The following is a 21761-nucleotide window of genomic DNA, read 5'->3' as shown; positions in this document are numbered from 1 at the left end:
TCCTAGAACTGTAAAATACATAACCCAACAAAACACAGAAACCTAGGTAAGCAATCGCCTTGTGCAACAAATACTAAATTACAAGTCTCTCTACTTTTGTACATGAATGGCCAAGCAGTAACCAATATTTATTTATTCATTTTTTCTATTGCTCTATTTCTACACATTTCCTTCCAGAGCTTTGCAGAATGATTCTTCATTCTAAGATTTCTATTGTTGTTATCGTCGTCTTTCTTGCCTTGTGTTTGACATTCCAGCAGCCAGCCTGACTCGTTTTCTTCTTGGTTACAACAGAGAACAATCTGTCACATTTAGAAGAACCAAGAAACTGCAAAGAAATGAACGAGGAGCAAGGTGGCAAGATACCTTTATACTGAGTTGTTGCAGGCATTGCTACTAAATGTTAATATTCTTAGGATCAATAACCTTTTTTTTTTTTTTTGCAGAGGTGAGTTGGGGCACTTTGGGGGTTTTAAAAATGTGCATTGTGAACAGAATTAACAGTTTTATTACATAACTTAAAATGAAATTAACTTTTTCCCCTTAAGCTAAAGCAGGTAGCAGTCCATGTCATTGTATTTATTTGGTACACCTTTCCCTTCTCATTTTATGATTTTTCCAATTATATGGAGTGGTTCTGGGGTTTGATGCTCCAGTATTTAGTTTTCACCAGGCTTTGAACTTGTCTGGAGACTCCTAACTGCCTAGCATGGAACAGCCTTGTTTATTCACAAGTGATGATGTGACCATTCAACCTTACCAGCCCCACCTAATCTACAAAGAGTGAGTGAATAGGGATGTAGTCTGTTCAGCCCAGGCACTTACACATTTTACAGACAAGCTCACAGATACAGGGAAAATGATAACTCAATATTAGATCAACACAACCGGCCAGCATATGTGCCATACAAAAAGGCAAAGGGGAAAGTGAAAAAAATGCTCTTTAAATCCTCCTGGTTCTTCTGTGGTTTGGTGCTCCAGCTAGATGAGGGGCTGACTGCAGGCAGGCACAGTGTGAAGGGCTTGCTTCTTACCAAAGCTTTGCCAATGCACACTAATCCTCACCCTGTGCCAGAGTTACTTAGTGTTTAGTTACAAGGTATATCTGCTGTCAAGCCACTTCATTTGAAACCAGTCAATTAATTTCTGAATTGAGCAAATCAGGATTGCAGCCCAGCTCCTCAGCATTGAAAGCCATGGTACTCATCTCCTTCCCCCGCTTTTGATACTCTTCAACTGGGTACATATGAGGCTATGTTCCTGCTGCCAAAATAGTGACAACGAGGGGCCAGGAGAGCAAGATCTTTGTCCCTAACCCCCGCTCTGATCTTGTCATGTTTTTTTGTGGATGAAGCTGGGGGCAGAGGGGGAGCAGGTGCTGGGTAAGCACAGTCCTCACTGAAGAGGGCTTCTTTAAAGTGGTTCTCCAAGGTTGTATGCAGCCAGAGAGGTGGAGTTGCTGAATTCCAACTGACTTTCACTTTTTTTTTTTTTTACCAAGTTTAATCACAATTGGATAAGCAGCTCCCATGCAACAGGTAAACCTGTGTTCATCTATGGTGGCCTACACAGATAATAACTGCTGTAGTTCAAGCTCTTGTGTAAAATAAGAATAAATATGAAGCTAGAATCTGTACATTGGTCCTGATTGCACTACTACTAAAATACATCTGTAGAAGCACTACTTCAAATAATAATAAAACGAGAGGTTGCAGGCAATTTAAAGCAATAGGTAGCATGACTATGCAAAGCAATACATTCTATAAATACAACAAAGAAACGAATTCTTTGACAAGGCATCCAGCAAAGTAAGCCTGCCCCAGTTTTAAACAAGACAGCAAGTCTGTGTGTCTCATACCATCAAGGTTTGGATTCAGCTGCAGGGTTGGATGTGATCAGGTTGACAACTAGGTTTAAAGCATTTCAACAGAACATTAAAAATCCTAAACGGTACAGTACAGTACAGTATTTACTGAACATTGAACTAAAACAGGACTGTCTTATGGAGATTTTACATTGGTTTTTCAAAATGTTTCATCATTTATAGCGACGCATTGTAAACCACAGTACTGGAATATTGCATGCGAAAATCAATGTCAAATTTAAAAGAATCAAAAGAAGAATATAAAGATGACTACTTTAAATCAAGTCCATGACAGGATAGTGGCAATCAAGCACTTAGACAAGTGATTTCAATAGAAATGTATAGCCTGAACAGATGCGTTTGGAAGTGTTGCTGTAATCAGGGCTTTGTCACAGGCAGATATGGCAGCTGTGTGAGCTGGTGTGATCCTGAGCACAGGAAGTAATTAGGTGCAGGGATGAAGCAGCTTAGTCTTTTAATCTGTATCTAAAATCGGCAAAGGTGCAAGACTGACTACCTGTATTCCAAACACAACGCCCATTAATATGGGTTCTGATTTCAGGTCTTTACCTGGTTTACCACAAATAAGGATTGTATCTGTTCCCCAGGTACGATCCAATAGAATTTGGTTTCCCTATATTCTATGTGCATCCAAAGTTTTTACCTGTAGAAAAATGATGCAGAAGCCCAACTCTTCTCAAGAATATAAAATAAAGAATCATACAAAACATCACCAGTGGCACAGGACAAAGTTGTAATATTATAATAAACATTTCCACTGCAAGTCTTTCTCAATGTCTTTTAGTTGCGATTATATAGTTTTATAATAGAAAGTAAAGCTTAAAACACAACTTTTAATGAAACTGTTAGTTGCTTCTGCAGGGCCCACTAAAATCCAAATTATTTAGAAAAAAAAAACACTAGCCACACAAGTATTCCATTTTAATCTTGATACTGAATATACCAAAACTCCTTCAGCCACCAAGCAGCGCTGAACTGGATGATGCTGAAAAGTTCCTGTTACAAGAATGACTCTCTACTATGTAGGTCTGCTCATGTTGCCGTTTCCAATGGTAAAACCCATCTTACAGTATTCTGTAGCTTATTAAATGTGTTACAAATATTTAAAGCCTGTACAGCATGATATCAGCCTGAGGCAGTTACCCACACAATACATCACAAAACCAATATTGTTTTCCTTTTTCCCCCTTCTAAAAAAGGTTCAACACATTATTCATTTTGAAGAATTTAAAAGGAAGGCCAATGTACACACTCAACCCTCCAATGGCCATTCCAGCTTGTTTGGAGCCCAGCTTATTAATCCATGCTGTTACTGTGAACACAATAATCTTTTTTTTTTTTTTTTTTAAGTTTTGTATTTAGGCAACTAAAACACCAATATAGTTTTCAAACTACAAGAGGCGTTATCATTTTTAGCATTGAGAGTGTTTTTATATGTAATGGAACTTGGCCTGATTAAGTGATTAACAGAATTTAGAATCAATTAAAATGAATCCAAAAACATCTCTATAGAACCTGTGTTTCCACATTCCAATGCAACTGCTTCAGCCCACAACTAGATGCTCTCCAGCCAAATTTTCAACATTTTCAAATTCTAAATTGCCTGTGTATTACATTTATTATGGTGGCAGCAGTTTGCATGCGATTTGCCGATAGGGGATAGGCCATTGAAACAAAGCCGCTTGAATGATCATTTCTAGGGTGGTATTTTAGACACTACATGAAGCCTTCCACAGCACCAACAGCAACATTCTTAGGGTAGAGGGAGAAAAACAATTACCACTGACTAGTAGTTTAAGCCATTTCATGTTTTACTATGACCTCAGCTGGTATTCACATGCAACTTGGGGTCATTATTACAAAAATGTGTGTGTGTGTGTGTGTGTGTGTTCACTGTTCTTTAATCCTCATCCTGAACGGCGTTTGAGCCTGTGCTCCACCCTGACCCACAAGCTTTTCATTTCAGCAACAGCTAATTCGACAAAGCTATAGCCACAATCTGTTTCTACCCCCCTGCCCTCGTCATCCATTACATTCTTCCAAGAGATCGCTTGCTGGGTGGTCCAACAGTAACGGAGAGCCACAGAGTTAACCAACAAAACATGAAAGCGGACCTTCGTGGGCCAGTCATATACAGTACCATCAATTGGAGAGCTTTAAAGCCAATGAAAAGACATAAACCCCACCCCCCTAACCAACCCCTCGCTCAGTTTAGTTGGTGTTTTTTTTTTATCGTCCGTACATCCCAAAGACGAGAAAGCTGAAGAAAACGGTGACTCCCACTAAAGAGACCGTGGCAGGCGCGGTGAAGAACTGCCGGTAGTTGATGCGGAAATACCAGACCACGGCGAGCATGACCACGAACATGGGGATCATGAGGCTGCCGACATTGAGGGTCATGCCGCTGTGCTCCACAGCCGCGCTGGGGTCAGGGGCTGGCTCACGGGGGGGCTGGGAGATGTGACAGTGAATCACACAGTTATCGCTGATGTTGAGAGACAGCAGGGTCCGTGCTTGATCCTGCAAGAGCTGCCCCTGGTAAATGAACTTGATCTGCTGCTCTTGTCCTGAGAAGTACTTGCTAAACAGAGAGAGAGGAGAGAAGAAAATGCAGATTGTTAAACTGAAAATGAATCCCCAGCCTGGGTTATTTATTGTACTGAAGAGTTTCGAACCCCGCTCACATGACTCGCCCTGCACTGTGCTTTTATAATGTGAGCCACTGGGGACCTCCTGGCACCTTTTCTTCTCCTCTCCTTATTCTTACCTCTTCAGAAACCCAATGGTGTCGTCCGGTTTCACTAAGGCGAGCTCCTCCGTGTCGTTCAGGAACTTGAGCCTCACTCTGATCTGCCCGTCCAGGAAGAGGCTGCTGTCCGCGCTGCGGCTGGTGTTGGTGCTGGTCTCCTCGGGCTGTTCTCCCACCAGACTGGGCTCGCTGGCGGAGGCGCTCCTCTTGCGCAGCCCCTGGATGTTCAGCAGCTGGTCGATGCTGGGCTCAGGCGCCTCCTCGCTGGGGATCTGCTCTGCCCCCGTCTCTGAATCCCCCTCCTCCTCTGGCTTGTCCTCTGCGCTCTGCATGATGGGCTGGGGCTCCGTGGGATCGGAGCTGGAGGAGCCCCCCGTGTATCTCTCCCGGCCCCCAAGCCCCACCAGAGAGGAGTGGGATCCTGCACTCACGATGGCCCCCAGGATCTGGTCTCCGCGGTCGGCTACGTAGGTAGAGATCCAGGCCAGTACCAGAGCTAGGCCGAGCAGTACCACTCCCCCGGCGATGATCACCTCGTCACCCACCCCCTCCATAAACGTCATCATAGACGGCTCCATCTAACTAGGATCAGCTCTGCAGAGAAAAAGAAAAACAAATCTTCAAGTTCAGGAAAGTAAACCCACAAACTCAGGTTTCCAATACTCTCAATCGTTTATACTAAATGATTAATATCAGACAGACGGATATAGATATAGCTTTCAGTCAATCAAGATTTAGTGCTGCAGCACCTTCTTAGATTTCTAGTTTGCGTGTCAGAATGGAGGGGATAATACATAGGACACACATCTGGCTTGAGTGGAAAATGGGAGAGCTAAAGACATGTGTTTACAGTGGTCCTGCTGTTAAAGATGTTGCAATGTGTCCAATACACAGTGTTCTGGTAAACAAGTCCTGTCACGAGGTCAAGTGCAATTATTCCTGTGCGTGTGCAGTAGTGGGCTCAAGGTTCTTAGTTTATGTTGTAAGAGGGTCACACAGCACACCACCAATCACATGCATCAATCAAACTAGGGCCAGCAGCACCCCCCCCCCAAATAACATTAAAATAACATTAAAATAACATTTCTAAGATACACAGAGCAAACTGTTACCTTTGGCTTCCGAGCTACAAGGCAAAACAAGGGAGCTCACCCATCACTTCAAGCCCCAGTAACAGAAAGAACTGTCTCATTCCACACCGTTGCTAATCACTCGCTCACCGAGCGCTCACTGAAATGAACCTGAAAGGGTCAACCCTCTTCGGCAAGCAAGTGAATTGTCGCTTCTAAAATCTCTGCACACGCCATGCAGTACTGCACTGCTGAACTTAATAGGATTTCTACATTGAAATGGATTGCACTGCGCTGTGGCTGAATAAAACCCACTTAAACTCATGCTTGAACTGCATCACACTTTACATGGACTTCACTGACACTTAAGTTACTTACTGTATCCTGTCAACACGCGTGATGGAAACAAAATAAAATCCAGCTCCTGTTAATAATGATTTCATCACTACACAGCTCTGCACACCCACTTACCTTCCTCCCAGTCCTCCTGAATCTGCTCTGAACCGATCACGCCTCTCACTGAGTTGCTGTATCCAGTCTGTATATGTTTTATTGATCTGATCAGTCAGACGCTGCTAATCAACAGGCATGCCCTTAGCAGGCAATGATGTTTGCAATAATGATTCTACATGATTCTTCTTGCAATTATTCCCATACAGTACACTTGGATGTTTTTTGATATTTTATTGTGTATTTTATTTTATTATTGTAGTGTATTTATTTGTCCTGTGAAGCGCTTTGGGATGCCTTGGCATGCAAGGCGCTATACAAAATACATTTGAAAAAAAATAAAAAAAATAATAATAATTATAAAAGGAGCTTAAGCCCCTTTTACACCGACACTCCTACCTGTGAAACCACGTACCTGGGTCGTACGTTCAAAACCTGATAGACCATGCTCTTGACTATAGTGTTGTGAACCACTGACTACATGAAATTAAAAACATGCTGATAATCAAATATGAAAGGTGGCAGGACAGTGGAATGTACACGTTTTACAGTTTAGGATCTACTCCACTGATCTAGATAGAGGTGGATCCAAAGACCGACTGCTGAAATACTAAAGTAAGGAGCAAACCCCCGTTCACACTACTGTGCTGGCCCAGGGCCGCCACATATTTAGGTCTGTAACCCCGACCGTTCACAATTGCGGTTTAAGACACCCTTGCACGTTCAGACATGTGACTGAAAAGCAGGCCAAAATGTGGCACTTTTATTTATTTATTTTTTTTAATGGAACAATAGCCTGCACTCAGAATGTAAGAGCTACCGGGATATACAGTAATCCTTGATTTGTAGCAGATGTTTTTTATTAATATTTATTTTTTTCAATGCAGCACAGTAGCAATTTTTTATGGTATATATAAAAAAAATATATATATTATTGACTATTTTGACTTACTGTTATGGTGTGTAACGAGGCGACGGTCCGAGCTTAACCTCACCCACAATCACAGGTATTTAGAACGCAGGAAACAGCAACTTGCTAATGTTGACAGGTATAAATATTTATTTTCGTAACGGATACCTCACAGATCACAAATGACTATCAGATTGTCAGTCATTGTGTGTACAGTCATAATACAAGCTCACAACTGACCACTAGTACGACTGTTCCCTCCTAAAGAAAGCATTAAATAACGTTAAATACATTACTCATGTTTCTTCTCATTTATACGTATTTGTTTAACCTGAATGAATACTGTCTCTGTTTACAAACACGATCGTTAAACTATTCTATTGTTTACTCGTTCTTATTATCATTGTCATTATTATTCTCTAGTCCCTAAACATTACCAGTAAAGACACTTTGCTCAACAACATGCACGATACATAATAAACCACAACTCTAGCGCTAGTAAAATAACATTAACAATAATAATCACAGTAACAGGCATTGAAATATTACAGTGCAGGTCTCACCCTCACATGGTGCAGCAACGATCTTAATATGTGTGGATGAGGACAGTGTTTTATGTGTGTGTAAAAGCAAGCAGCTCAAATAAATGATCAGCATTTTAATGTAAAGACGCACACTTCTGTAGCTATGTATATCGCTGCGTGCAAAATACAGTGGTGCCTGAATATGCCAAGTCTCCAGCACCATTATTGAGATCCACAATCCTGCAGTTTTTATATTTATTGCTTAGTTACTAAATAACAGGAAGAAAAGGTAATTGTGACAAGTTACGCATAATTACGAATGCACTACAGTGCATATATCATGTGAAAGAAACAACCTGAACGTTAACCCACTAGATTTTTTAAAATGAAAGTTGTCTACTCAGCTATGCAACCACGTGTGTCATGTGATACGAAAAGGCCTGCCCTAGTCTGCTGTGCGTTCATACACAAAGGTCCCGGATTGCAGGCCCTGGGCCACATTGAAATGGCAGCCTAAATCTGGGCTGCCTTTTTCTTTTTTGGAGCGTTTACCTATGAAAAAAGGCGGCCCTGATGCAGCCCTGGGCCGCCTTAAATCGCAAGTGTGAACGGGGTCTATGAGAATCCCAATCACAGAAGCAGTTGATGGTGTCCATGTCATTTAATGATTTAAACAATGGTTCCACCACCCTTGAAATCATTTTGAATGGACACCAGTGTGGCTGAAGCTTTCTCTTAACTCCTCTTTGCTGTACTCGACACAGCTGGTGCCTCCTCCCTGGCATTGCTTGCCCTGCTTCCCAGTTCCCATGAGGTGTTGCTAATTGCATATTCATGCTGCTCTGACTTGCTGTAAAGGTGGCGTTCTCGTGTGGCAGCTCTGTGAGGAAGACTGGTTAATACAGGCATGTGCGATCTTGAAATGCTTGCATCTTCATGTGTTGTGTATTCGAATAGCACATTATATATATATATATATATATATATATATATATATATATATATCTTTGTGAGTCCTCAAATAAGTTGAACTGTTCCAGCATAAAGACAGCTAGCCTACATATCTACTGTATGGCAAGCAAATGGAACCGAACAGCAGCTTCTGAACTCACATGAGAAACACAAACTTAAACTTACATAAAAATAACTGGATTTGAGTCATTTCAAACATAACCACTCAGAATGATTTCAAATATCATAAAAGAGTAAGAAGACAGTGAAAAAATTGAATACATGAAGCTACATCAAATAAAATGATTTACATGGTACAGATTATTCAATTCCAGCTATAATACTGTTACCAAACAAAGTAGAGTCGGACAGAAAATACTGAATAACCTTGCTCTGCAAACAGTAGCAGGGGTGTTGACACTGGTGCAGTAATACTGAGAGATATGCAATGTTAGAATACTGTAGTGATGGGAATCAGTGGGGGAATCAACAGAAATAACAAGACCTTTCCCATCTACATGATCAGTGAATCATTCATAGTGAATCTCACTAGGTAAATCCATTCTTTATTTCCCTTTTGTTCTTTTCCCTTAAAGGTAAATAGTTAAACTATGTTTACATCAATCATGCTGCTGCCACAAGTAGGCCCTAATCATCATTCACTTGGTAAACAGGTTTATTTAAACTCATAGTGGAGGAGAGTCACAGTTTAAATATCACATGATTTCTCAAGTTAGGAAGTAAAAATAAAGATGTGAAAACCACACAGGCCAGCAAGCAAGATGTCTGGTAGTTTGCACAACAGAGAAAATAGAGAAACATCTCATGGTGAGGTCAACAGAACTCACTCAAAATGATCGAAAACACCACAGTAGGTAATGGAAAAAAAAAAGCCTCAGTTAAATGTATGAATATGTATTAATCAATTAACCCCACCTGGTGCTGTATTTGGAGCTGCATACTGTACCTCACATGGCTAGCTACCTTCCCGTTAACACTACTTTCCTTGCATGTTAGACTAAACCTCTTATGCACGTGATTGTTTTGTGATGAGAAACATCAGAATCTAATGAAAAAAGAAAAACCAGATGCCATCTTGCTTTTTAATAATAGAATGTAACTGGTAAAACTAGTTTTTAAATTACTAAGTGTTGTGGTTCGTATGTGAAGGCTTTTGTAAAGTCTACATTTTTTGCTTTGGAATAAAAGTGCTCCAAGTCATAATTTATCGTTGAAAGAAGTACCTCCAGCTCTAGCTGCATGTACTAGGAGGCTGTGTGGTCAAGTGGTTAAAGAAAAGGGTTTGTAACCAGGAGGTCCCCGGTTCAAATCCCACCTCAGCCACTGACTCATTGTGTGACCCTGAGCAAGTCACTTAAGCTCCTTGTGCTCCGTCTTTCGGGTGTGACGTAGTTGTAGTAAGTGACTCTGCAGCTGATGCATAGTTTGAAATGTATGTTTTGAGATCGACCAAGGCGTCTGCTAAATAGACAAATAATAATACTAAAACAGCTAAACTGGGAATTACAATTTACAATGGACGCCCCGAAGCTGCTCTCCCGCATTGAGACTGTTTACCCATCTGTTGTACAAATTGCTGCCTCCACAGCTTTGCATATGCTCCCTTGTGACCTGATTTCACAGCAGTCATTAGCTTGCAATTTACATCTTCTAAAATGAGAATCTACACAATCTCTTGTTCTTTGCATTACGTCATTATTGCTGGTTTGATGTGTAGCATATGGCCAAGTAAATAAAGCTCCCATTTACTCTAAAAACTCATCAGGATGACAGATAGTCCTGTACAATCAGTCACAGATGTTAACGTTTGAAAAAAAAAAAAAAACACTGGACCTCCTTGCTTCTGTGATATTGCAATCCATGTACAATGCCAAACACTTTCATACATTTATTTCCACCAGTGAATTTTTGCTACGAAAACGCATTAGTAAATTGACCATTTATTTATTATGAAAACGTTCACCTTGATACTTAAAATGTACATTTGAGTTGCAAATACAGTAGTCGCAACGGAAGGGCATGGCATTTGGCTTAAAAAAGCAAGTTTCAAACAGGGTGGGTGCGCAAAACCAACCTGGAAATTCAAATTGTGTTTCTCTCTCTCTCCAACCTACTCAGGAAGAGATCACTCAACCACAGGTCACCAAGCTAGGAGAACAAGATCGACCACCAAGGCACATGTTTCAATCTCACTCTGAAGCACTCAACCTCCCGTTAAAACCAACAGGACGATAGGTTTTGGATCTGGTTTGATCTTGTCTGGACTAACCGAACCGAATCGGCGCATCGGGTAAAAGTAATTGGTCACTCACAAAGGGGTTGCATAAACTACGCAAAAATAAGAAAAACAGATGTTTGTACTGTGCGTCGCCAAACCCGTTTCAAACCATGTTTTCATAAATTAAATCATGTTACCCTAATTACCAAATCGAATGCAAATGGATCCCACAGATACGAGATAGAACTTAACTAACGACTTGAGTCCAGTACAGTACTACTAGTCCGCAAAGATGGTTAAGTAGGTTTCATGTATTAGTAGCAGGTCCTTGCAATAATAATAATAATAAAAAAAACATTTTTTAATATGGAGTTGTTGTTGTTTTTTTACACAGGTTAATAAAAAGTACATTCACATTTATATTATTTTCTAGGAAATGTACGTTTTGAAACGTACAGAAAAGAACATTACTGTCGTACACACAGGTAAACGACGACGGTGCCGAGAACGTTATTTTAATTACAGTTCAAGTAAAATGTGTATTCATTTTTTCTCTAATTCACCCCATTTTTGTTCCATGTAAATAACGACCTTCGTCCAGGACAGGTTTACACAGAGAGAAGCCAAACCGTAACAACCGTTTTTAAAATTAGGCAGCTGATTTCTTATTTGTTCCTACAAATGCCTTTGATTTGTATTTAGTATATATGTGACTATATTATTTTTGTTTTACCTTAATTTTCAATCCATTTTGCTTGGCGACACGGCAGAAGTTCCTTTGCCCCACTCCCAGTCCACATACAAACACGGAAAATGCTTACGTCAGCACACAGCACATAATGTCTACGTCACACAGACAAAACACGGGACTGCTCGGCTTCTGCGGACTGGAAAAAAAAGTACCCGGAATTGTTAACACGAGTACGCGACATAATGACTTGTGTTAAGTAATAATTATTTGTGTTATATATATATATATATATATATATATATATATATATATATATATATATATATATATATATATATATATATTTAAAAAATACCTCTTAGTCTGCCGTCGACCAGAATAAACACTCGTTCACATTGTTTTCTGGCGCTTTGGAATAGTGTAAAAAAAAAAAAAAACTTACTGACTTGTTTGCGCCACCTTGTGGATTTTTAAAACACTTTTTAATGAAACCTTAAAAAAAAAAATGCTGCAATATTTCATCATCATTCATTACAACCATACAGTATCAATGGTCACAGTGGAAAGGGGGTAAAAATTGACATGACCCCCGAGTCTCCCCCATTATAAATGTACTGGATTTGACACGACGCCCTGTCTTTAAAAATGCACACATTGATCAGATTGAAAAAGTTTGTCAAAAAAATTGTCATAATTTTTTTTACGTTTTTTTTATTTATTTTTGTCTGTGAAAAAAAAAAATGTGTGCAGGACCAGAAACTCATCCACTCCCTGGCAAAGTCACGGAGTACACTCGACTCATGGGATCCATGAGGCTTGATGCTGCCATCTAGTGCGAGTCCAGGGAAGTACATTTCAAACCTTTGCGTACAACAGGAATCCATTAGTGCTTTAAAAAACTTATTTATAGCTTACAATACATTTGTAAAATTAGGTTTTCCCCTTTTAAAAACAAACAAACAAAAAACAACACAGGAAGTAGTTAAAGACTGAAGTACGTGCTTTCTTAGTTTTCTTTAAGCAGCTTAAAATACAAGGTTAGGTTTTAATATCTGTACAATAGAAAGTAAACTTAAAGGGCTCTATGTTAGCAGTTTCTCCTCACCACGCTACAGTGCCCCCTACTGGCTAGGAGCCCGGTGCACTCAGGTAGACCACCTGCAGGACTGGCCTTTGTTCTCCAAGGGGTAGGCAGTGGGATTGAAGGACATTCACTAACCCTCCCTTCTCCTGAGCTGATGTGGGTTGTTACTGCGGTGAGGGAACAACATTTTACCTTTCAAAATTGGGCACACTAAATTACAAAAATAAATACATAATACACAGGAAGAAGTTTGTCTGTTTATTATCCCTAACTGTTTCTGACCTCCTGGATATTTGGCATGTTTCATAAAGACACCACCATGCTGTACCTTAGTCACTGAGCAAGCTGGAACAAGATTGACTTTCTGTAATGAGGCCAGTACAAAAGGACCACTGTAGGAGTGCACTGCTGGAGTAGCATATAGACACAGGCAGATCAGAAAGCCCATATTATAGAGATTGGCAGTACATGAATATAATCCCTGTGGAAAGAAGATTATCCAGCCACTAATCCCTCGTCGATTAGAAGCATGCTGACGTGACTGAGCGTGTGCTATTGGTTTAATAGAATGCATTTATGAGCTCTCGTTACACGGACAGTTGATAGGAATTAAATTAATTCTTCAATTTGCAGATTGATTTTTCTGTAATATGGAACAAAACCCACATAGATCAATGGAATGGAACTAACAAGATTATATACTAATACTATAATTGGTTAGGATTGAAACAGAGCATTATAAAACGCTACTGAGAAAATATTAGGTTTATTGCTGGAATAGAATTAATTGTGGTTAAAATCCGGGGCACTTGTTGTAGTGGTTTATATACAGATATAATAATTTAATAAATGTGGTATTTCTAACAGCATCTGGGCAGAGTGCTTCAGGGGGACAGATTAATGGTTACACTCTGGTGTACCAGCTATACTTTGAGAGGAGACATGTTTAAGAGCTCTACTGAGGCAGTAAGAGCTCTACTGGGTGCTTTAAACTTCTGGGTTTTAAAAGTCACAAGATATTATGACTGAAGCAGAAAATTATATACAAATAATATAATACATTAGTTAAAACAACAGTTTTCAAGGCTTTCAAAAATATATTAAAACGAAGTGCAGTTTGTTCCCTTTCAGACATAAATTGTATTAATCCCAGTGTCCTAATCCTAGTGTCCTAATCCTGCTATCTTAATCCTGGTATCCTAATCCTGGTATCCTAATCCTAGTGTCCTAATCCTGGTATCCTAATCCTAGTGTCCTAATCCTGGTATCCTAATCCTAGTGTCCTAATCCTGGTATCCTAATCCTGGTATCCTAATCCTAGTGTCCTAATCCTGGTATCCTAATCTTGGTATCCTAATCCTAGTGTCCTAATCCTGGTATCCTAATCCTAGTGTCCTAATCCTGGTATCCTAATCCTAGTGTCCTAGTACCGATGTCCTAACCCCAGTCTCCTAATCCCGGGGTCCTGTATAAAATCTTCCACATTCTAAAAACCTGAACAAAAATGGAAAAGCTGATTTTTGTTGTCTTCAAATTGTGCTGATTCCATTCCACCCCTAGGGTCCCCCCGTTCTGTTAATGGTTGCTTTATAATTGTGAAGCAGTTCGAGACACTACTTCCTGTGAAAGACTACTGTCTCACTTTTTCAAGTTGTTTCATGTTTTACTGTTGGGGCTAAACCAGATTAAACATCTAATAACTTCTTTGTAGGTTAATAGATGGCGTAATGTCTATTGGCTGCAGTTAGTATCATAGCTTCTTTCTATGCGATTGTGCCTGTTTGGGAAAACCTTTATGATTCAAGTTTTGGGACAAAAATGGAACTATATCTGGTACAATTTTTAGAAAATATATCTGGTACCATACACATCTAAAGAAATATCTCAATTTGCATGTCTTACTTTCAGGTAGTCTTGCACTTCCTAGGTCTTTTCACCTGGAGAGTAAAATTCTCTCAAGTCCTTCAATGCCTGCTGTCCTGTCATTAAACCATCTGTATCCCGTAATGACTGACATATGAGGAACCTAAAAGATTACCTGACCTTCAAATATTAAAATTCAATCTCTTTGGGATCTTGAGGCTAGTTGTAAATGTACAACGTTTGCAATCACAAACAAATATCTTACATTTATGCTACATTCATGTTCTGACAATACTAAAATAATCTTAACAAATGAAATGAGAAACGTTTTGACTACAATTCCTCTTGAAATGAGTTTAAATTCACAGCCTTACAGCACTGATTTTACCCCTGATTGATAAAGTGGGAATGATCGCATAACGGTCCCATTAAGAGAAATGTACATGTGCTAATAATACACAAATGGGACAATAAGCTTGCAGAGGTGTGAATGGCTAGTTCAGTTAAGTCCTGAGGGTAAAGAAATGGTAGAAAAAGAAGGTGCAAAGATAGGGGAGAATTGTGGATTTGGTGAGATCTTAAATGGCAAATATCTCCGAGTACAGTGGTGTTATTTTGTTAATTTGTTATTAGTCATGCTATTAATGGTTGCTTGTCTTTCTTTCCGGTACTATTTTGGTAAGACACAAGACTGGTATAGTGACATGCTGTTTGAAACCGTAGTCATGTTGGGTACAGTGCTGGGAGACTGGGAAGGAGAAGCAACCTGCTCTCAAGGGATATTCTTACATGCCTTTTGGCTCGATATTAAATGTCTGGTTCCTGCATACTGTTAAGTTCTGATCAAACTGTGAGCATTGGCAAACTTGTGTTTTCTTGAAATCTTGGTTCCTTTAGCCATGTACATGAAGTGCTTATCAGTTTTTAACTCAAGTTTATTTCTGCCCACCTTCTTGCCAAGACCTCCTTTCAAAATGAGAGGCATATCTAAAGGGATAAATAAATGCATTTGAAAATCTTTTTTTTTTTTTTTTAATGAATATTTTTGCTGTATTGAAAGGTGATCCCTGTGCATTATTTGATGGAGCCCTCGATCCTGAGCAGCAGGTACTCCTGGAGGGAATGAGGAATCTGCAGCTGGGTGATGGCGGAGTGGCAGTGCCCGTCAAGATACCCGCGCACGGCACAGCGCGCCAGGTGCTGCAGTGATCGAGGCTGGTTGGTCATCTGCACCACAGAGCTGTAGAATGTGTGGTGCTCCTGCAGGGAAAGCAACATATCAGCTGTCTGACTGGGTTTCCCACAATCAACAGATGCTAAACTCCAGAGAGGCATGGATCACCACAATCATAAGCATCTGGGATAAACACTTCTGCATTCAAAGTTCTCTGCTTAACGTTGGCTTCTCTTTGTCTTCGTGTGAACCAAACACTCCACATAATGACAGCCATGAATGCACACACATACACTCTTCAACACTGCAGACGAATATAGCACACAGACATCAAGAATTATATTTTGTACAGTTTAAACAACGGTACATATATCTATTCAGGGATGCTAAGATATTCTGTGCTCAAGCGGTTTGAGTAAAACAGGTTACACAAGCCCCACGCCCAGCAACACAAACTGGCACAGGCCAGATCTTGTCACAATTGGTTGATACGGTTGGAAGTTATACTGTTAACAGATTAGTGAAAATGCTGACATGATATTAAAGCTATGAGTCAACAGCAGCCAAGCTGACACCTGTCGCTACCACATAATGCAGCAATAACTGCTTTCTTGGTCCCCTTCTGTTTTTGTAAAAGGCTGTTCAGTCTAGACACATGCTTTTACTTTTAAATTTGTTTTCTGGTAGCTGTTCCCTTATTACTGCCATTTGGAAACTTGTGAATTTGACCTACAGCCAGGCTGTCCAACAGATATCTCTTGAGTTCTATACAGTATGGCTCATTGAACTCCACAATTCACAGGTGACATATCTCATCTACGGGTATTTATGGATTTTAGGAGTCTCTGGGGGAAGAAAGTACAGCCAAAATGCAACAAAATTGATGTTGTATTTAAACATACAACATTTTCAATGAGCACAAAATACTAAAGTTTTTGTTTAGTCTGCTTAAACCTTCCATTTTTTTAAATCACATTTTCCCCAAACTAAACTTATTTAAGGTTCCAGCTCTTTTTCTATTGTTAATGACTTACAAATCATGATATCTGGTACTATAATTGGTTAAAGAAATGTTTGCAAGCCATGTTTTTCGTCAGTGTTGCACTTGCTTGGTCATTTCATCTGGAGGGTGCATAGTCCCCACCCCTTCACACCTTCAACTGTCATTAACCAACCAGCTGGTTCCCCTATTGACCGACATGCTTTCCTACAGGACATTCTTTGACCCAGAAGACACTGCTGGGGTGAAATTACCTCGAAAGTGCAAGCGTAACAGATTTCCCGAGAATAAGACCTGGAAAATGTTTTAACTTAAAATAGTACAATATGTTTTAAAATTTAAATACAAGTTCGCTATTCAAAGAAACACATACTGTCATTTTATCATTTTTTCCCCAAACTTATCTGAGGTTCCAGTTCTTTTGTCTCTTGGAAATGATATTATTTGTGTGGCTCTTTAAGGACTTCCTGGTTATCCCTGCCTGCCCTACAGTATATTTCGGTTTGTTTTGTAATCCCCTTACCTGCCATAGCTCAGGGGGGACAGACTCCACCCAGGAGTCACACAGTGGGATGTGCTCATACGAGTTCAGGATCACTTCCATGGTTCTGGGGGATAGTGAGCACAGTTTGAGCATCTGCAAAGAGGAAAGCGGTATCTTTAGTACAGCTCTCCTGCAAACAAACCGATGCACTGCAACCTACATGTTCCAAATACTTCAGGTCTTTCCTATTCAATACATGTTGTGCGTTTTGTATAATTCTCTATTGCTGTTTCTCCTTAGATCATTGTTTACCAGGCTTACTAAATTAATGACATTTATCAATCACTGGGAGTGCTTTTAAAAGACTTATAGATGCTGGTTTTTAGAAATGACAGCAAACTGTTGCCTCTTCTGCAACTGTGGCAACTGTGACTTGAAGGTAAATAATGATCTATTATTCTTTGCTAATTTTCACTTAAGGGCAAAGGTCAGCCCTCCAGGTGTCTGGTTGATCTCATCGGGCGCCTGGCCAGTAGGGCGCACTGCAGGGTGGGGAGGAGAAACCGTCCCTACTGGTTTTCCCTCCCTAAACCGCTGGGGCAGCAATGCCAATTCCCATTGAAGAATATGCATTTCACACACGCAGATCTGCTCTCCTCATACTGAGTCCCCCTGCACACCATGCGGCCGCGCCTTTGGAACCCTGTTTGATATAAAGTTATGGATGCCTCCACTCAACCTAGCAGAGAACAACAAGCACCAGAGAAGACCAAAACCACACCGACCAAAACCCTATATTAAGCGCCTGCAGCAAATAAAATAATTCCACGCCATTAACTAGGTCTCAAATGTGTAGTTTTGAAAATAATCTATGTTTTAGCAAACACAGGTACTTCACTAGGTTAAAGAAATCTCTGTTTTCAAGCCTTTGCTTCAGTTAGCACTTTAATGGTCACCTGGATTGTGAGGGGCTTTTTTCCTATTCCTAACCAACCAGCTGCTTCCCCTAATGACTGCCATGCTGTACAGCCAAGATGCTTGACCCCAAAGAAACTGCTAACCTAAGAAATACAAGTGTAACAAAACAAGCATGGAAATTCAGGATAGATAAGTCTTAAGTATTTTGCTAGAACCACTTTAATCTAGAGTCTGACCTTGGGATTGATGGGTGAAGCGCCGTGATTGAGCAAGGACAGCACAATGCCCTCTGGTTGCCAATCCAAGTAGTCTTCCACCCCCTGTAAGACGCAGTCCATCGGCGTGTATCCGGCGCAGTTTTGCTGGTTGACCGCAGCCCCGTGCTGGAGCAGCAGATCCACAATGCGGTAGCTGCAGTTGGCGCAGGCATTGTGCAGCGGGGTGTGGTTCTTCCTGCCTGCCACCCTCACGTCCGCCCCGCCGGAGAGCAGCTTCTGCACCACGCGGTAGTACCGCCCGCCCTCCGCGGGTTTCTCAGCGCTGGCGCAGGCTGCGTTAAGGGCTGTCTCTCCCTCACGGTTGCGGCTGCACACGTGGGCTCCTCTGCACAGGTACAGGGTGAGGTGCTCCTCCAGGCCGTGCTGCGCTGCCACATGCAGAGGGCTCATCTGGCTGTCTCTGGTCAGGATGTTAACGTTAGCACCGAACTCCAAGAGCAGTTTGGCGCACCTGCAACAGAACCGAAAGCCAAACTCAAAAGCTTTTTTTACCCCAAGTGTAAACTACTTTTTTAATAATAATAATAATAATAATAATAATAATAATAATAATAATAATAATAACTGGTAAAGTTACGAAAATGTTAGTAGCATTCAGATCCAATGCATTTTTAGATTTGATGCATCAATGTCTTTCCCTTGAATGCTAGAAGTTTTCTCCCAGGATTACACTGATGAATGTTTGTCTAAATATCTTGACTTGGTTTGGTGTAAATTCTACCATAGAATCTACACTGCCTGGCCACTTTATTAGGACATGTACTACTGTAAGTCTGGAGCCCCCTTTTCCCTGATCACAGCTTTGGCACAACAACCCCGCAAGGTGCTGGAACACGACTCGAGGGATCCCATTCAATCTATATTATTTCACGCAATTGGTAAGCAGAGGGTTGTGTTGTAAGCTCATCCCAAACATGCTCAAATGGATTGAGTTCTGGGGCCTGCGGTGGCCATGGAAAAGTCTATGTCATGCTCAAACATTCATGCACAATTCCAGTGGATGAGAGCATAATCATTATGTAACTTTTCAACTGCTAACCGCACTTACTATACAGATATACTGAGAGAGTAGCTGGGCTGACAGCTACATTGTTACAAGTTAAAATCTTATTTTGAAATCTGATGACATTCTCACATGATTTGAATACAATGAGGAAGGCACTTAGTCCCAGCTCTTAGGGTTTCTTCAGACAAGCTCAAAGCCAATTTATTGGTGCATTAGAACCCAGAACCACTCTGAATGACTGCAAACACCACACAACAGCAAGGGCAGTGTAAAAAAGCCATTCAAATCACATCTGAAGCTACTCTAATGTTAATCGTATTTATCGAAAAGACTGTGAAGACTGTCTGAATATGAAATAAATTGGCTTACACTGCACACTTCCTACCATCTAAACACCTACAACCTGTACATTTTTCTAATGTCTAAACTGTAATCTCTTAATGCCCCTAGTAAGCAAACACTGACAAAACACCCCCTTTTGCTTAACAAATGCAGGTGGCTCTCACTGGAAGGTCTTGGGGGTGGTGCAGAGGTGTATGGGAGCGCTTCCCTCTTCGGAGAGGATGTTTGGGTTGGCTCCGTAGCTGAGGAGCAGCTGGGCGCAGTCGGTGAAGCCACCGGCACAGGCATCATGAAGGGCGCTGAGCCCCCCAGGGCTGGCATTCACATTAGCCCCCTTGTGCAGAAGCAGCTTGGCACAGGCAGTGTAGCCCCTGCCTGCAGTGATGCGTAACGCAGACGTGTACTTCGGCTTGGGGGTCAAGGCCCAAAGCCCTGCGGAGCAAATCACAAAACACAACATAATAGCATGAGCTGTTTTTTTTATTTCAAGAACCTTTCACATACTGAGCAGCTATTGCAATAATATCTAATGTTAACTAAATAATTCCCACATAGAACCCATCCATTTGACAAAATAAGAAAAAATCAGACATATATAACTTGAAAAACACAATACATTCATTATAAACAACAGGGCAGCAGTGTGGAGTAGTGGTTAGGGCTCTGGACTCTTGACCGGAGGGTCGTGGGTTCAATCCCAAGTGGGGGACACTGCTGCTGTAAAACCTTGTTCATGTAACACCTAGGATTGTTACATGTGATCTGCATCTATATGGATTAAACATGACCTAACTGTACCCCATAATTGTCCCTACAAGTTTAGAAAAAATACAAAAAATCGTTTTTGTGAACAATTCTATAGATCATTTTGTATTCTTGTAACCCACGACAACCCCACTGCCACAACCATGGCAACAAATCACAAACCTACTGTACTTGTGGCATCTGCGAAGCTGCATTACCACAGCGCCACCAACTGGCCGAAATGTACTGCCGCTACATATTGGATTACATGAATCACAGATGATAGAGATTAACAGAAATTATGGAGAAGAACATAAAAAAAAAAAACAATGAACCAAAATCCTTAACTACAGATGGGTGAATGTTGAGAAACCACTGCTCCATACATACCCATCTCTGGTGACCAGACAAGTTCATCGTTGAGCGTTTCTATGATCATGTTTGACGTGGACTCGTCATTAAAGATGCATTTGATTTTGTCGAGGTCCCCAGTGAAAAGAGCGTTGTGGATGACAGCGTCGCGGCAGTATTTGGACTCCCCGGCTGGTTGCGGTCGGGGGGTGATCATCTTCCTGGCTTTGGGGAGAAGGAGCCTCCGCCTTGCCAGGGCCCGCCGCTCGGTCTCCCAGTCCAACATGTCCTGCTGATGGCGCAGGGCCCGCAGCGTGGTGGAGGTGAAAACGAATGTATCCCGGCGCGACATTATTTACCGTCCTCTAACATTCAAACAGGTGTTGTGTAACACCGGTAAAGTCTCCACAAGTAACTGGTATGGAGCCTGCTACTGTTACAGGGTTATAAGTGCTTAATAATAATAATAAAAAAAAACCCTAAGTGAACATTTAATGAACTTCAGAATACTCCCAGTACAATTCCGGTGACCATGTGTCAAGCAGTTTGGTACTCTGTTCCGTTTAGCAGTATCGGTTGCCGAGATTGACAGGTGCAGATGCCCTTTTAAAAACACGATCACAAGATGCTGCCTGCATGTTTACAGCAGAGAGGCCAGATCTGCACAGCTATTTATATAGCAGCACATGGTATACTGTATGTCTGTGCGTATTCAGAATAACATTGCTTCCTCGGTGGTTAAACGACCAAAGAACAGTTTGTCATGTTTGTGTCCTCCCGTAACCCAAAACCTGAAGAAATCGCGAGTTTGCAGTTACAGGGTTCCAAGTAACAAAAGTATAGTTTTGAGTAATCAAGCTGTAAAATGGTCATAGACCACATCTGAATGTTGTTCAGTAGCAGCTTCTGCTCTGTATCCCTGTGTGTTCATAGCCAGATAACCACGGTCCCCCCATTATTATTATTTTTTTTGTGGGGGGGTTGGGGTGGGTTCGAGGGGTGCTTTTGCAGATAGAAGATAGAAAATGGAAATTCTCAACCCCAAGAG

The 21761-nt window shown here is 41.0% G+C and overlaps 2 protein-coding genes across 3 annotated transcripts; both read right to left on the bottom strand.

The window, feature by feature from the left end:
* Positions 1-366: 366 nt before the first annotated feature.
* tmub2 (transmembrane and ubiquitin-like domain containing 2) lies at positions 367-11868 on the bottom strand. Of its 2 annotated transcripts, XM_059006718.1 has the most exons (4): positions 11825-11868; positions 11512-11665; positions 4653-5228; positions 367-4466 (listed from the first exon to the last, which is right to left on the bottom strand). In XM_059006718.1, exons 3-4 carry the CDS (start codon positions 5210-5212, stop codon positions 4115-4117), a joined length of 912 nt encoding a protein of 303 aa, XP_058862701.1. In that variant the 5' UTR covers positions 5213-5228; positions 11512-11665; positions 11825-11868; the 3' UTR covers positions 367-4114. The 2 variants fall into 2 exon arrangements, with proteins under 2 accessions (XP_058862701.1, XP_033911223.1); XM_034055332.3 differs by lacking the exon at positions 11825-11868 and having other exon boundaries at positions 11512-11694.
* Positions 11869-15448: 3580 nt separating this feature from the next.
* Positions 15449-21339, bottom strand: LOC117433524 (ankyrin repeat and SOCS box protein 16-like). Its single transcript, XM_034055847.3, has 5 exons — positions 20753-21339; positions 19783-20050; positions 18229-18721; positions 17114-17227; positions 15449-15676 (listed from the first exon to the last, which is right to left on the bottom strand). Exons 1-5 carry the CDS (start codon positions 21063-21065, stop codon positions 15491-15493), a joined length of 1374 nt encoding a protein of 457 aa, XP_033911738.3. The 5' UTR covers positions 21066-21339; the 3' UTR covers positions 15449-15490.
* Between the last annotated feature and the right edge of the window lie 422 nt (positions 21340-21761).

Source organism: Acipenser ruthenus, chromosome 33 (assembly GCF_902713425.1).
Source record: "Acipenser ruthenus chromosome 33, fAciRut3.2 maternal haplotype, whole genome shotgun sequence".
Taxonomy (NCBI): domain Eukaryota; kingdom Metazoa; phylum Chordata; class Actinopteri; order Acipenseriformes; family Acipenseridae; genus Acipenser; species Acipenser ruthenus.
This window is presented reverse-complemented; position numbering and strand designations above follow the sequence as displayed.

Coding starts and splice junctions, on each gene's coding strand:
- LOC117433524 (XM_034055847.3), bottom strand. CDS start 21,065: ATGTCGCGCCGGGATACATTCGTTTTCACCTCCACCACGCTGCGGGCC. Junction 20,051..20,752: donor TGTCTGGTCACCAGAGATGG/GTATGTATGGAG, acceptor TTTGCTCCGCAG/GGCTTTGGGCCTTGACCCCC. Junction 15,677..17,113: donor TCCCCCCTGAGCTATGGCAG/GTAAGGGGATTA, acceptor CTTTCCCTGCAG/GAGCACCACACATTCTACAG.
- tmub2 (XM_059006718.1), bottom strand. CDS start 5,212: ATGGAGCCGTCTATGATGACGTTTATGGAGGGGGTGGGTGACGAGGTG. Junction 4,467..4,652: donor ACCATTGGGTTTCTGAAGAG/GTAAGAATAAGG, acceptor CTCTCTGTTTAG/CAAGTACTTCTCAGGACAAG.